Source organism: Arachis duranensis, chromosome 10 (genome assembly GCF_000817695.3).
Source record: "Arachis duranensis cultivar V14167 chromosome 10, aradu.V14167.gnm2.J7QH, whole genome shotgun sequence".
NCBI lineage: Eukaryota > Viridiplantae > Streptophyta > Magnoliopsida > Fabales > Fabaceae > Arachis > Arachis duranensis.
In genome coordinates this window covers 16021316-16036105 of record NC_029781.3, presented here as the reverse complement: position 1 = coordinate 16036105, position 14790 = coordinate 16021316, and the positions used below count along the sequence as shown (strand labels likewise).

General features: G+C 34.1%; 2 protein-coding genes and 1 pseudogene across 10 annotated transcripts; all 3 read left to right on the top strand.

Moving 5' to 3' along the window:
• The first annotated feature begins 458 nt into the window (after nucleotides 1-458).
• Nucleotides 459-3323, top strand: LOC107469260 (uncharacterized protein C23H3.12c). The gene is made up of 9 exons (XM_016088636.3): nucleotides 459-647; nucleotides 839-1075; nucleotides 1204-1268; nucleotides 1365-1463; nucleotides 1698-1745; nucleotides 1900-1969; nucleotides 2057-2128; nucleotides 2511-2639; nucleotides 2999-3323. Exons 2-9 carry the CDS (start codon nucleotides 872-874, stop codon nucleotides 3143-3145), a joined length of 834 nt encoding a protein of 277 aa, XP_015944122.1. The 5' UTR covers nucleotides 459-647; nucleotides 839-871; the 3' UTR covers nucleotides 3146-3323.
• An 882-nt stretch (nucleotides 3324-4205) lies between these two features.
• LOC107469261 (26S proteasome regulatory subunit 7-like) lies at nucleotides 4206-8005 on the top strand (annotated as a pseudogene).
• Nucleotides 8006-8495: 490 nt separating this feature from the next.
• LOC110276212 (protein NONRESPONDING TO OXYLIPINS 2, mitochondrial) lies at nucleotides 8496-11462 on the top strand. 9 transcript variants are annotated; one of them, XR_002368765.2, is made up of 5 exons: nucleotides 8496-8734; nucleotides 8842-9023; nucleotides 9627-9687; nucleotides 10873-10913; nucleotides 11192-11462. XR_002368765.2 is itself a non-coding variant. In XM_021132948.2 (3 exons), the coding sequence occupies exons 1-2, from the start codon at nucleotides 8592-8594 to the stop codon at nucleotides 8987-8989; spliced, it is 291 nt and encodes a 96-aa protein (XP_020988607.1). In that variant the 5' UTR covers nucleotides 8496-8591; the 3' UTR covers nucleotides 8990-9023; nucleotides 11192-11462. The 9 variants fall into 9 exon arrangements, 3 of the variants coding, with proteins under 3 accessions (XP_020988607.1, XP_020988608.1, XP_052111815.1); XR_002368763.2 differs by lacking the exon at nucleotides 9627-9687; XR_002368764.2 differs by lacking the exon at nucleotides 10873-10913.
• Nucleotides 11463-14790: the final 3328 nt, after the last annotated feature.

The window sequence follows — 14790 nt, the reverse complement described above, 5'->3', positions numbered from 1 at the left end:
TAAATTTTAATATTATGTACATAATATATATTTAATATTATTTTTTTTAAGATTCTAATATATCTTTTTTTTCTAAATTTAGTACATGAATTCTTAACTTATTTTTTATGTATTATTTATTTTAATTCTAAAGTCCAATAACTTTTTTTTATACAGACATGTTGTTTTTAATATTTATATACTATTTTTTTATTCTGAACTTCAACCTAATATCTGAGATTTATAAGAAAAAAATCTAAAATTTGTAAAAAAATGATTAATCTGATTAGCAGGTTGCCTTTTTAAATCTAGACTATTTAAATAAAATATAATAAATAAAGAATTCAAATTTAATGAATTCACAATATGTGCAACACTCCATACTTAACAAGGAACATTTAAGGATGAGCTTATTTTTAGTCTTACATAAAAAATTAATAACAGAAATTGTTAAAAAAATTGAAAAGTCTATCGCTCATCGCCATAATCATCCAAATTCTCTTCCCCGAGAATTCGTAACCCCTTTCCTATTTCATCATCTTCATACTGAATACTGAAATTACCTTCTTGTCCGTTTGTGACTCTCCCCCCACAAAACGCATCGTTTTGACTTTTGACATAATCTCTTTCGTCATTCAAGCCTCATTCGTAATTTGTTCCTTTTCAGGGTAAAGAAAAGAAAATCTAACCCCGTTTCAGTTCTTCTTCTTTAACACTACTATTTTTCTTTTCCTTTTTACTTTTTCGAGTTTGACACTGAATATTCAAACTACGCTGATTCGGACTCTGCTTCATTTCACATCAAAGATTGTAACTTCACCGCCAAGATTGAACATTTCTCTGGTTGGAAACTTTCTAGGGTTCTTGCCGCCAAAAGAGGGACGTAATCAACATGAGAGCCAAATTGGTTGTGTTCCCCATACGAGGGAGAAACTGGTGCTTCAGCAGATCCATTGATCATTCTCTTAAGAAGAATTCAGCTACTTCTTCCTCCCATTCTCCTTCAACGTTCAAAGAACTGTGGAAGGACGTTAATGTTGGTGATAAACCCTTTAATGCCAAAGCTGAGCTTCTTGCTGATTACTGTGCCAACAAGGTGCCTTTTTTTGTTTCGATCATTGTATTAACTTTGTTTCTTTGTCAATTTCTGTTTCTTGGGTTGTCACATTCTTGTGTGTACTTTCTTAACCAATTGCTTTATTTGGTTGTGTTTGCGGTTAATAGATGAATAAGGCTTGGATTGGTTTGGAAAAAGCACCGGATGGGTCTATCAAGAAGAAGATTCATGGGTTAGTTTGTTACATTGTGGGTTTTGAATGATAATCTTTTAAAAATGTTGAGTACAATATGCATAATATGCTCAAATGTGATTTGAGTTGTTGCAGGTTGGGGTTATGGCTTTTGTCACGGGTTAAGCCCTCAGAGATATTCTTGAAATCTATATCAAAGGAAGTCACTAGCATCGAAGTCATTTACCCTTCAAGGTTGGTGCCGCAGCCTTGTTTTGATGCATACTTGCTTGGTTTTTGGATATGCTGTTCGAAGTTCTGTTGGAATAGTTTAGTAGCTTACTACTCTTAATAGTAGATTCACCTTCGCTATACATTTATTATGGGGTTGATATGTATGGCAATGTTGAGTTTGATTCCTGTGTATGATCCTTTTAAGAGGTGCTTAGAAACCTTGCCTGATATATGACAATTACAATGTTATTGCAGTCTGAATGCACAACTTGTTCGCCGAAGATTAAGACATATTGCTATGAGGTAATTCTCCCTCAAACACCTGTTCCAAAAAAAAAAAAGAGCAAAAGTTGATGGTGTTGGAACAATAATTTAATCTAGAATCTGTTATTGTAGCTTCCAATTTAATTCTGTATTTAAATGTTCATTGTCATATGAACTATTGTCTCATTTACAGGGGAACAATTATCCACCGGAAATACATGTATGCTACAGTTTCAGTGATTCCATTGACCTCTGCACTGACGGTATGTATGTGTTCGGTGGACTTGTGTTTGGTCTTTAATATCTATCCTTTGCTTCAATTGATGCCCATTCTTAATTGTACATTGTAGGTTTTACCTTTGCCTAATGTCCCATTCTTCTGGGTTTCATTTCGGGCTTATTCTCATTGGAGAGCCCTTCAGGTTTGTAATACTTAGATTTGCAATGCACTTGCAGTTTATTCTTCTCTCTCTATAATAATTTATGGTAATTTGTCTGTTTTGCTGCCACAATCAGAGATGTCTCTACTGCTCATGTTTGTCTTGGCTCTCTACTTTCGTATGATAGTGCCATGTTTTATTGTCATGCGCAATCAGTGGGTTCATTTATGCCTAGTATGTTTCGGAAGGGGGCATCATTTGATTTGGAAGGACTTTGAAAATTGAATGGTTCTTGATATATGTTCACTTCCAATTAGGCCAATGGATCCTTATTATTTTTGTATAATGTTTCGAGCTTCTCTTCTGACTTGATTTATCTTGAGTTGTGCATAAGTTTCTGTTATGTTTTTTGTTACCTTCTTAGGGAAGTGAGAAGCTATTCCAACTCGCCTCGGATGGCAGCAAGATGTCTAACACATCGACTCATAAGAAGGAAACTGAGCATAAGGACTCAACCAATAAAACCCATAATAGTTCAGATGAACCACACTTGGTAAGTGTCTCATGCAATCTGATCTATAGAATCAAGACAGACATTGTCAATTGTAATTGATTTAACAATTTGTAAAATATGTTATTATATTTAGAACGCATGTTTCATAGTTTTGTAGGCTTAGAACTATTTTTTAAACCCTTGCTACATTGGATGTGCAAAAGTGAAATTATATTATTGTTTTGCTTAAATGAACATTTGAGTTAATGCTACAATTTTGACCTTTTAATCATATAATTTAGTTCCCAACTAATATCATATCATATTCCCCTCCCCCCTCTCTCCAAAGTGTGTAATACTATTTTATGTGCTAACATTCATTTTGTACTTTGTTTTTTCTTTTAATAAATATGACTTAGAAATTGCGGCCATCGGAAAAACTTGAGGATCTTGTTGAACTTGAAGATGGGAAAGACGGCCTGAGTCAAGAAGCCATCACAAAAATCTGCAAGATATATGATTTGAACACCAAAGATGTTCTAAAATACGAGAAGTCTACTTTTTGATCATCACAATTTTGTAATGCAACATGCTATCTTTTTCACCAATTAATTCATTTACATTTTTAGGTGTAATTACATGAATTTTTGTAAGGAGGATTTTACAGAGATACTAACTCGCAAAAAAGTTTTGAGTGCATATTACTCGAGAATAACTTCATCTTTGGTAGTGTAGTTTCAATTGTATGAATGAGAGACTGAGTATTGGTCGTGTGTTCTAGTTCAAATTTCTCCCCTTACTATCTTTGGTAAATAAAATAATATATAATAACAAATGAAATGTGGGAGATTTAAATAGTGTCATTGTTTCGTATCGTAACCTTGATATTCACTAATTTCTATAATCAACGGTGGTTAAACTTATTTGTCTATTGATTTTAACATTTGAATATGAACTATTTATTTTTAGCTCTAAGTTTTTTTACTCATTTTTTTATTTATCTTTAATTCTATACAATTAAAGCATGGCCAAAACCACCCGATCCCAAAATTTCTTTGTCCAATAATAAGTTTTTGGAGTAAGTAATAATTTATTATTTATTTTATATAAATTTTAAACAACAATAACAACAAAAACTTAACGAGATCGAACACATGAATCAAACATCTTTACATCTTATTTTAAATTTATTGATTAAAAAATAATTTAAATGCACAAATTTAATACAATATTAAAATATTTTATTCTATCAGAATTAATTATTTATTATATATTTAATTATTTTATTAAGACAAATTTAATGACTTTAATAATTAATTATTTAATTAAAAATATATAAATTTATTTATAAAAACACAAATATATAATAATTAATTTTTTCATCAATAACATTTTTTATATAGAACTGCACGTAGAAGTAGTGTGTAGAAGCACTTTGTTTATCGCTGCATAAATAAAATGTTTCGATATTTGTTTACACGTTATTAAATTGATAAAAAAATATTTTTTTAATAATTTTTTTATTTTTTAGTATATTTAACAAATTTTTAATAATAAAATAAAATACATTAAAATAAATCTTTTTTGAGAATGGCGGCAACGAATCCCTCTCCGCACAACTTCAATTCCAAATCCCTTCTTGGGTTTCGCTTCTCTCTCAAGCAAGTTCCCAACTTAATCCTTTTCATCACAGTCCGAAGAAGAAGAAGAGCTTCTTCCCACAGCGTCCGATCGAAATGGCAATTGAACACGAAGACGAACTCAAGGAGGAGAAGAACCCTAGACTCCTTGACGAAGATGACATCGCCCTCCTCAAAACCTATGTATGTAACCCCCTTTTCCTTTTTCTTCCTCTCTCCAAAACCCTAATTCCCAATTATTCCCTATGTATGTGTTTGACGTACTATATTAATCCCAATTGAATCGAGGTCTTACTTGTTTTCATTTCAGCTGCTACTCGTATTTAAACTATTAGTGGTTGTGGGGGAAAAAAATGAATATGTTTATCTGATTTCAATTGATTATGATTTTCGATGGTGGTGGTTAGTTAAAGTCTATAACTTTGAGCTCAGTGTATTTAGTTTTGAACTGTATAAAGTTGAAGGCTTCCTCTTACTGTCTCTATTTCTGATTATGAGCTTTTTGGATGCCAAGGGTTTTTAGGTTGCTGATTGGGATTTGTGTGATTGTTGTTTTTTTGTAATGGTTATGTAAATTTGAGATTTTAGTTGTATCTAGCTTGAAAAGATAATGAGGGTGCCCAATCAGAGGATTTAGTTATCAATTAAGGTATATGGTATCTCAATGGCTTAAGGTAGAATGAGGCCATGATAATTTGTATGCAAAATTGTTTTTTAAGAAAAGGTTTAGATTTTGATGGTTTAACTATATATGTGGTTTACAATAGGGCACTATAGCATTTTCTGATTCATGCAGCTGAATCTTCCTGTTGAGAAAAGCTTGAATGCTATTGTTTTAAAAGAGCATTTTCTGATTTGTCAATTTATGTGTAAGTTGTTGAATGCCTTTCTTCCATAGTTTAAAGGGAAATAAGTAATAGTTTGATACAGAGATGGTTTCCTCATTTGTTGATGCTTGACTTCCTCTTGGATTCTCTATATTGTTGTTCACCAAAAATGCTTTTCCTTTGATCATTGGTTTTCTCATCATTGGTGTGTTTCAAACAGACTTTGACAATATATTTTATGTATGCAGGGTTTGGGACCATACTCCACTAGTATTAAAAAAGTTGAGAAGTAAATCAAAGATATGGCAAAGAAAGTGAATGACTTACGTGGTATGTGCAAAATATTTAGCTTGTTACTGCACATCTTAGTTTCTTGGTAGATCTTTCTGTTGTTAAATTAAAGTAAGTTGCATTTTGTCTGGAATCAAGATGTAGCTGTTGCGGATTATCTTTGTTTCCCGTTTTGATGACTATAAATGGTTGTTAATTTAGTATCCTTCTCCTATCCTGAAATTTATCACGTCTTCCACATAAGTGGTGTCATTAGTTTGTGCCCATTCATCAAAGTAAACTGGTCTCAAGAAATGAACATCTGCCATTTTCATTGCTGTTTACATTTTCAGTGTCTTAGATGTTAGCCTCCTCTTGTGGTAATAGGTATCAAGGAATCTGATACTGGTTTAGCCGCACCAAGCCAGTGGGATCTTGTGTCTGATAAGCAAATGATGCAGGAGGAGCAGCCTCTTAAGGTCCTTTTTTTTTTGGCAGTTGGGGAGCGGGTGGGATTGGTTTTCTTCATATGTTTTAAATTTCATACAATTTTTAACTATTATTTGTTTAACAGGTGACAAGGTGCACAAAGATTATAAATCCAAACTCCGAAGATGCTAAATATGTTATCAATGTGAAACAGATTGCTAAGGTGCCTATACTGTTACCTATTTTCGGATAATTTGTTTGTTTTCAAGATGTTCAGCTTCACTTGATGAACATAACTTGCATCTCAATGATTTGCAAGCATTATGAAATCCAAATGTGATGCCAAGTTTCTTCATTTTGTTCATTTCTTGAACTTGGGTCTAATGTTCCTTTTGCTTTATTGATGACAGTTTGTTGTTGGCCTTGGTGACAAAGTTTCCCCCACTGACATAGAGGAAGGGATGTGTGTTGGGTATGTCTTTTATCAGTAAATTTAATAAAAATAATAAAATATAACCATGTAAGAAAGAGGAACTTTATTATCATGTGTGCTTTTTGTTTGACCTTCATATTATAATTGCAGGGTTGATAGAAACAAATATCAGATTCAAATTCCTTTTGCCACCAAAGATTGATCCGAGTGTTACCATGATGATGGTTGAAGAGAAGCCTGATGTGACATATAATGATGTTGGTGGTTGTAAAGAGCAGATTGAAAAGATGCGAGAAGTAAATACTACAAAATTCTCCATTTTCTAAATTATAATAAAGGACATAAATAATATTACATCGCACTAAATTATTAATTTCCTTTCTAGGTGGTTGAAGTTCCTATGCTTCATCCAGAGAAATTTGTCAAGCTTGGGATTGACCCTCCAAAGGGAGTTCTTTGTTATTGTCCCCCGAGATCTGGCAAAACACTTCTAGCAAGGGCTGTGGCTAATAGGACTGATGCTTGTTTTATAAGGGTTATTGGAGGTGAACTGGTTCAGAAATATGTTGATGAGGGAGCTCGGATGGTTTGGGAACTATTTCGGGTAAATATTTTCCTAGGACCTGTGTTTAGCTTTTGATCATTGTTTGATATATCATTCAAGTAAAATTGTTATCTCCTGCAGATGGCTCGTTAAGAAGGCTTGCATTGTCTTTTTTGATGAAGTTGATGCAATTGCTGGTGCAAGGTTTGATGATGGTGTTGGGGGTGACAATGGGGTTCACCGCACAATGCTTGAAATTGTGAATCAGCTTGATGGGTTTGATGCTTGTGGAAACATCAAAGTTCTCATGGCAACCAACAGGTTGGTTGATTTGCCCATCAAATTATTTTGCCCCTTTATTTCAATGTTTTTATAGATGTTTTGATGAGAATGATCAATTTGTTATTTTCAAACCCTGTAAGGTGCTAGATGTCTGATCATTTATGGCTTTTTTGTTAGACCCGACACGCTAGATCCGGCACTACTACGGCCTGGACGATTGGATCAGTAAAGTGGAATCTGGTCTTCCTGATTTAGAAAGTAGGACACAGATATTCAAGATTCACACAAGAACCATGAACTGCGAAAGGGACATCCGTTTCGAACTTCTAGCTCGGCTTTGCCCGAATTCCACTGGTGAGAATTCCGCTAAAACTTGGCGATTCTTAATTTTGGCCCATACTTTTTAACCACACTAACACTGTTAAGTATCTCAGCATTGTGGATAGTATTCTTAACTTAGGCCCATACTGTTAATGCATTTCTATTTCGGCATTATCTATATTTCATGTTCCAGTTTCTGTTCTTTTTCAAGCCCTCCAGCCACACTGAGAAATACTTGGAATGTTTCTTGAGCAAATTTCATAACTCTGTGGTTCCATTTTACTCCATTCTCGGTTGCTAGTAGACATTGATTTTCTTGTTTATCTTCAGGAGCTGATATAAGGAGTGTGTGCACCGAAGCCGGTATGTACGGAATCCGGGCCAGAAGGAAGACTGTAACAGAGAAGGACTTCCTTGAGCAGTAAACAAAGTGATTAAGGGATACGAGAAGCTCAGTGCAACTCCGAAGTATATGGTCTACAACTGAGTTCATTCTTTTGTTGCCTATTCCTATAAGAGACCAGTTTAGCATAAAAATGTTTCAAGGGGCATATGGTTATTATTTTCATCAGTAGTTTGTGAAACTTGCATGTTGGAATGCATACTTTTAAGGTTTACTCTCTTGAATCCATGTACCAAACTTTTTTCCCTTGTTATAAAACGTTCAAATTGTTTTGCGAGTGTTGTTGCTAGTTCTTCCTTTGCTAGATTCACAATGACAGCACACTAAAGTATGGATTTGATGGAAATTAATTTGCCATTATTATTTTGGGAAAATTGGAACAACAAAGTTATCAAAGGAGTAATTGAATAATTTCTGTGTACAATAATTGCACATATTTAGCATAGAAAGTTGACATTGAAATTACAATGCTATGACTGACTAATTTTAGTGCATAATTCATCACGTTAACATATTAATATTTTTCATCAGATTTCAATAATTAACTTATTTTAATGTATCATATACTAGGTTAGACTTCATATATTTAAGTTATCCCCGTCAAACTATTTTCTTCAGCGGATAATATTTATTAGAATTTGACATTTTTCTAAATTTTTGTATTGAAATATCAATTTAAGTATCCAATTACATATCGTCACGTACTTTTTGCGTTGTGACTGATCATGCAAAAAATAGGTGTGTATAATAAGGATTAAGGAATCAAAAAATGAGAGCATCAACGTTGTGGTGCAACCGTGCAAGACGCAAAACCATAAACCCTTTGCATCGCGTTGTTACCGTTCTCACGATCCTCTTCATAAATGGCTTCAGCGTGCAGCAGAATCGCGCAAAGAGCAGCTTCATTTTCTTCCATAAAATCAACCATCAAATCCACTCTTCGCTCTTCATCCTTCTCCAACACCGCCACCACTACTTCTCCTCTTCGCCGATCCATTTTAACCAGGTTTCTTTTCCACTGTGTCGTTATTTCCAAGTTCCCAAGGAAAACTAACTCCTCAAAAGCTCGAAATTTTTATTCCAGTGTTGTTCTCGTTGTGATTGTTGTTGTAGGGTTGCTCCGGAACTGAGATGCGCGCAGTCGATGCTGCCACTGCATAGTGCGGTTGCGACGGCGAGGATGACGTCATGCCTGAGAACATCTCGGAGCTGCCGAGCGCTATCACAGGGTACTCTCTGCTGCACCTCTCCCAGCCTCTAATACTTACTTTTTCCTCCATAAAAATTCTTCAACTGTGAGTTGCTAGTTTCCTTGCTTCATAGATTGAAATTTCTCTGTGAATTGTACTGAGTAACATGTTTAGATATTGGATTAGCTTTGATGAAGGATGCATTTTTTCCCCTTCGTAATATGCTGCTCTAAACATAGAAGGAGGAAATCTGAAAACACAACTAAGCTCTTGAAGTGGAAAAGACATTGTTATATATGGACTAAAGGAATGTATGTTTATTATTTAAGAATCGAACTACTACAATACGGATGAACCAACAGTAGTTACATGGAAAGGGTTAGATAGATTGCTCGGATGAAATCGAGATTTTGTACTGTGAGTTGATAGAAAGTTGCATTGGGTTTTTGGACTTTGTAGAACCACTGGATCCTCTTATTGGTTTCTATCACAATCTTGAAATGTAGTGTGTCTCTGCTCAATCTATCTAGAACATTTTTAAATGTTTTGGAAGGTGGAACAGCCTCACGCATGGTCTAATTTGACTCTTAATTTATAGTGGGGGCATTGTTAGCTGGGTAGATTGGTTGTGTATAAAACAGTTTGAAGGCCAAAAAGTACAAAGTGAATGCGATGTTATCAACTAACTATAAAATTTGGTTCCTGCAGGCACATAGATAATTGGGAGCTTGCAGGACCAGTCACTTTTGACCTACTGCCTCATTACCAAGTATGAAAAGATTAAGTGTTCTTTTAACATTTAACAATAATCTCTTTAGCAATCTTATAATACAGCCGTATCTGTTTCATAAAAATGTTGTGCTTTTTTCACAAAATTTACGTTAGGATAATGGATTTCATATTTTCATGTGCAGTAATGCCCTCCTGTTTTCTTTTGTTTTGGAATTGAAAACTGAAAACTGAAATTAAGAAGTTTTACCAGTGAAAATTGTGAAGTCAATTTAAGCATCACTTCTAGAATAATTGACAACATTCATTCCTTTTTCTTCACTCAATATTTTCTTGCTAAGGCCTTGAGGTTGAGTATCTTGCACTTGCAATCAATTGTTCTTTGAAAGAGGTCTGGTGATTTCCTTTAGAAAACCCCAAATGACTAGTTCTTTGATATTTTTCATGTACTTAAAATGTAATAAATGTGATGAACAATTAAAACATTAGATGGAGGTATTTTTGGTAATCTATTTCAATTTGATACGTTAAGGAAGCCTATAGAAGTCCTTGTAAGGAGGAAGGAGAGTGGATATGCTAGTCTAATGGAAGCGGTGGAGGGAGATTTGGAAACCATAACTATTAAAACAATTTAGAACTTAGCAATCTAAATATGAAGAGGATTTCATGCGTCTTCTAATCATTGTTTATTGCCAAACTCATCTATTGGGTCAAGACTTAGTAAATTGTGGTAGTTGTTGTATTTTGGTTTGATGTCCCATTGGATTAGTCGCAATGTTTCTTCCATCCATTAATTAGTGTGATGATTCTGGTGTGGTGGATACAATTAGATTCCAAAGTTTTCATTGAGGTCAATTTATTACAATACTTTCACTGCTCCTTAACCTTAACAAATAACATATATGTGATTTTAATAAGAAATCTTCAAATTAATAAAGCAACCATGCTACGCAATGGTTACACCACATCTTCCTTTTGTGTTATCGATCTGTTGGTATAAATCTCCTCCATAATTTACTGGTGGGATATATTAAGAAATGAAAGGAAAAATATAAGGAAACTGAAATTAGGAGTGCATTAATGTTGAATAGATAATCAAGTACTGTTATTGAACAAACTGATTTTAGGATGAGGACATTTGACTTAAAATTTATATAAATCAGATTATCCTTTTATAGTAACAAAGTATACGGTTGGTAGTTAACATAACTGCTACTTTCACCAGATGGAATTGATTGGACGTGAGGCATGCATGCTGTTCTTAAGGTGGGATATTTTTCTTTGCTGTCCGAAGCACTTGGAGAATAATAGATAATAGTCACCTCATAATATGTGTCTACTGTCCATACATGTTTGTGACTAAAATTGTACAAACACCATTGCTATGGATTAATGGATCCTAGATCTTCCAGTTGCCATAGGAATTTTATGTTGTTTGAAGTTGATCTGTTGATGTTCTTTCACTCTGGCTCGTTGATTTATGTAAGCATTCTTTATTTTCTCCAGGATGTTTCTAACTAAGACTTTGTTCATTTGTTCTATAGAGCTCGGTCTATCAGTTCCAAGGTGACAAGCTAGAAGTGAGACCGAAGAAAGCGTTTTACATTTGTGAGGTTAGATTTTGTAATTCTGCTACCCAAAAGCGGCTATACTCAATGTAATTTTTTCAGGCTGCGAGAATGATTTTGTTGCTGAATAATGGTTACTTGCCCTATGAATTTGATTAATCAATATGCTTAATTAAAACAATCTGTGTTTTATCAAGAAATGAAGATCATGTATAAGAATTGAGGTAGACTGATGTTTGAGTGGAAATCGATACTTGTATCATATCTAATTTACTGCCATTAAATACTTTCCAAGAATTTAAATGTATTTGTTTTGGGCTGAAACAAATGTTTTTTTTTTTCAATTCCATTAATAAAAATGAAGGCTAAGTACCTGTTGATAGTCAAACACCATAACCAAACACATCAAATAAAAACTACACTTCTAGCTAATGAATATACAACAATATATATCACACTTCTGATATTGATAACATTAACGGTCTTGTAAGTTCGGATTTTTTATTTTAATTCTAAATCCACTTCTATCCGGTTTCTTTTTTGTATAGTTTTCATTGGTGCTAACTCTAGCCCTACAAAATTCTTTTATACAACCACCTAGTATAATATACATATTGCACAAAGACACAAACGAAGTTACAATACAGTCCCAAGAAACAAACAAAAAATTGTGCCACCTGCAAAGCATGAAGAATAATATTGTAACAACATTAGCAAATTCCAACCTCTTCAAAATGTTACTTCACCCCTTGAATAATACTGCAAATATCCAATTATGTCACACTTTATTAACTTGGGTGGTAGTTTCGGACTTGAAATACGTCTATGGAAATACTCTTGACGTTCCGAAGCATGTTTAACAGTCTTGTTATGGCTTAATAACAAGCCAGAAGATGGAGGAAACAAAAAAGGCTTTTCGGGAAGAGGACTATCATCTGATAGCTTAACCCAAGGTTAGAGTATAGATTCAGATAATCCAATAGCATGTTTATATTCATAAGGAATGTTGCCTAGGCCGTCGAGCATAAAATCATCATTCGAACTATCACTTGCATTGGTCGTACATGATAGAAAGGAGCTTAGAAGCTTAACATTCAAATTATGACGTTATGACTAATTTTAGTGCATAATTCATCACGTTAACATCATATTAATATTTTTCATCAGATGTCTAACTAATTTATTTTAATGTATCATGTACTAAGTTAGACTTCATAGATTTAAATTATCCCCTTCAAATTATTTTTTTCAGTGCAATTTATTAAAACTTGACAAGTTTCTAAATTTTTGTATTTAAATATTTATAAAATAAGGAACTAAAAATTGAGCATCGTAGTAGCAGCTAGAGAAATTTTGAAAGAAGGGCTTGTATCGTATGGAAAGTCAAAGAATAAATTATCATTTGTACTTATAAAAGATGCAGACGTTGACAAATATACTCATATAAAAAAGAAACGACGATTGTAACTATAGAAGATGACCTTCGTGTGTCAAAAGTATCCGGACGTTGGTTACGCAATTGGTCCATTAGTATCCGAACCTACGTGGCAACAAAACCTATTCGAACCTATCTACGTGTACTCTAACATTTTTTTGGTAAAGAAATTGGACAAAAAAGCTCCACACTACTGTGTGCACTGGCAGAGCTCAATCGTCGCCACCACCACTGCCCAAAGTCGGAGAAGACGATCGACGCACCTCCATGCCGCGACAAATAATTTCCCCCGTCTAATTGCTATGAGTCAGAAGAACTGAGGAGCATAGCAAGTGATGAAAATGCATATCAGCCTCCAATTTTTTCTCAGAGCAATGTTAATGCTCTTGTTAGGCAAGTCCGGTTGGAGTTGGGGATAGAGTTTGAAACACTTAATCAATTTAGAAAGGCAGTCTAGAAGTTTAACGTCAACCTTGGAAGAAACATATTCTTTCCTCGTTGAAACTCAACCAAAAGCAAGGCAATATGCTATGATGAGGATTTTTCCTGACAAATATACTGTGCTAAGAGGTCATTTCTTCTGAGTTATCAGGTGAAGACTTTTGTTAATGAACATACATGCAGCAAAGACAATCATTGTAAGTTAGCTGATGAAAAATGGGTTGTTGATGAATTGGAGGAGAGAATAAGGCTGCAACCAAGTTTGATAGTGAGGGACATTGATCAATCCTTTAGAGCTGAGTATGATGTGTTGATCAATGAGAGAAAAATTTACAGATCCATAGTCAAAGCAAAGGAGAGAATTGAGGATTCTAAGATTTCTCAGTATGCAAGACTTCGTGACTATGCAAAAGAGATACTCAAGACTAACCCAGGTTCCACAGTGAGAATCCACACAAATCCACAACCTGATTCAAAGAACAAGAAACCATTTTCATAGAAAACAATGATATCAAAATACACCCTTCCTATATTTTGATCACTAAATATAAGTTACAAGCTACACAAAACATCACCCCCTAAGGCTATGGTTGCAAGCAACAATCTGCTCCTTTTAATTTTAGCCTTAACTTTTTCCACCTTCCTTGTCATCATCGATAAAACCTCATGATTTTCTCCTCTAACTGTAATAATTGTTAACCCATCTTCATGTCTCGCATGAGAACGCTCCATATTTCTTTTAACTAACGATTTTTCCGGACTCTTCCAACCTTCTTCGATCTCATCCACCCACACAAAATATTTGCAGTCTCTTGCCTGGAACATCAACATATATACCCACCCTAGTGTCAATTAAAATTCAAATAAAAAGGGGAACCTTCACAAAAAAAATGCATATCCATTACCTTCCAGAGAGGACATCAGATGAACCATCTATTTGGATTTGTCATCGTGTCAGACTCCATCAACGCAACCTTCAGCTCACAGAAGCATCTCCCGTCAAGCTTCTTTTCCTTCTTCTTCTTCTTCTTCGAACTCGAAGCGTTGTTGCAACTTGCATTACTTGTAACGAAGTTAAAATTGCGCAAAAATATCTCTTAGGGTTAAAGGGTTGTCCTCTACCATGGTTCGTATTTTAGGACCAACGTAAAATATAATGCTGTTAATTTCTAGGGCAAGTTCAAATTGGAGAAGAAAGGGATCCAGAAGAAAAGGGTTGATTGGAGAAGAAAGGGATGCTAGGGTTTGAATCTTTGTATTACCTGGTTCTAAAACACTCATATGTCAAAGTAACAATAGACGTATATAGATTTGGAAGGTTTTTATTGACACGTAGGTTCGGATACTAACGAAGCAAATGCGTAACTAATGTTTGGATACTTTTGCCACATGGAGGTTATCTTCTGTGGTTATAATTGTCGTTTCTTTCTTATATGAGTACAATTGTCAACGCTTGCATCTTTTATGGGTACAAATGGTAATTTATTTGAAAGTCCTAATAGGGTTGACATACAACATACAATGATAAAATAACTTAGGTTTATATATGATTTTGATCTTTATAAAATATTTTTTTTGTTTTGGTTTCTGTAAATTTTATTCTTTGTTTTGATCTAGTAAATTTTTAAGGATTTTCACTTTAGTCTTTGTTGAGTTTAGACAACTAAACCATGATTAAAGTGATGACTAAATATTATTG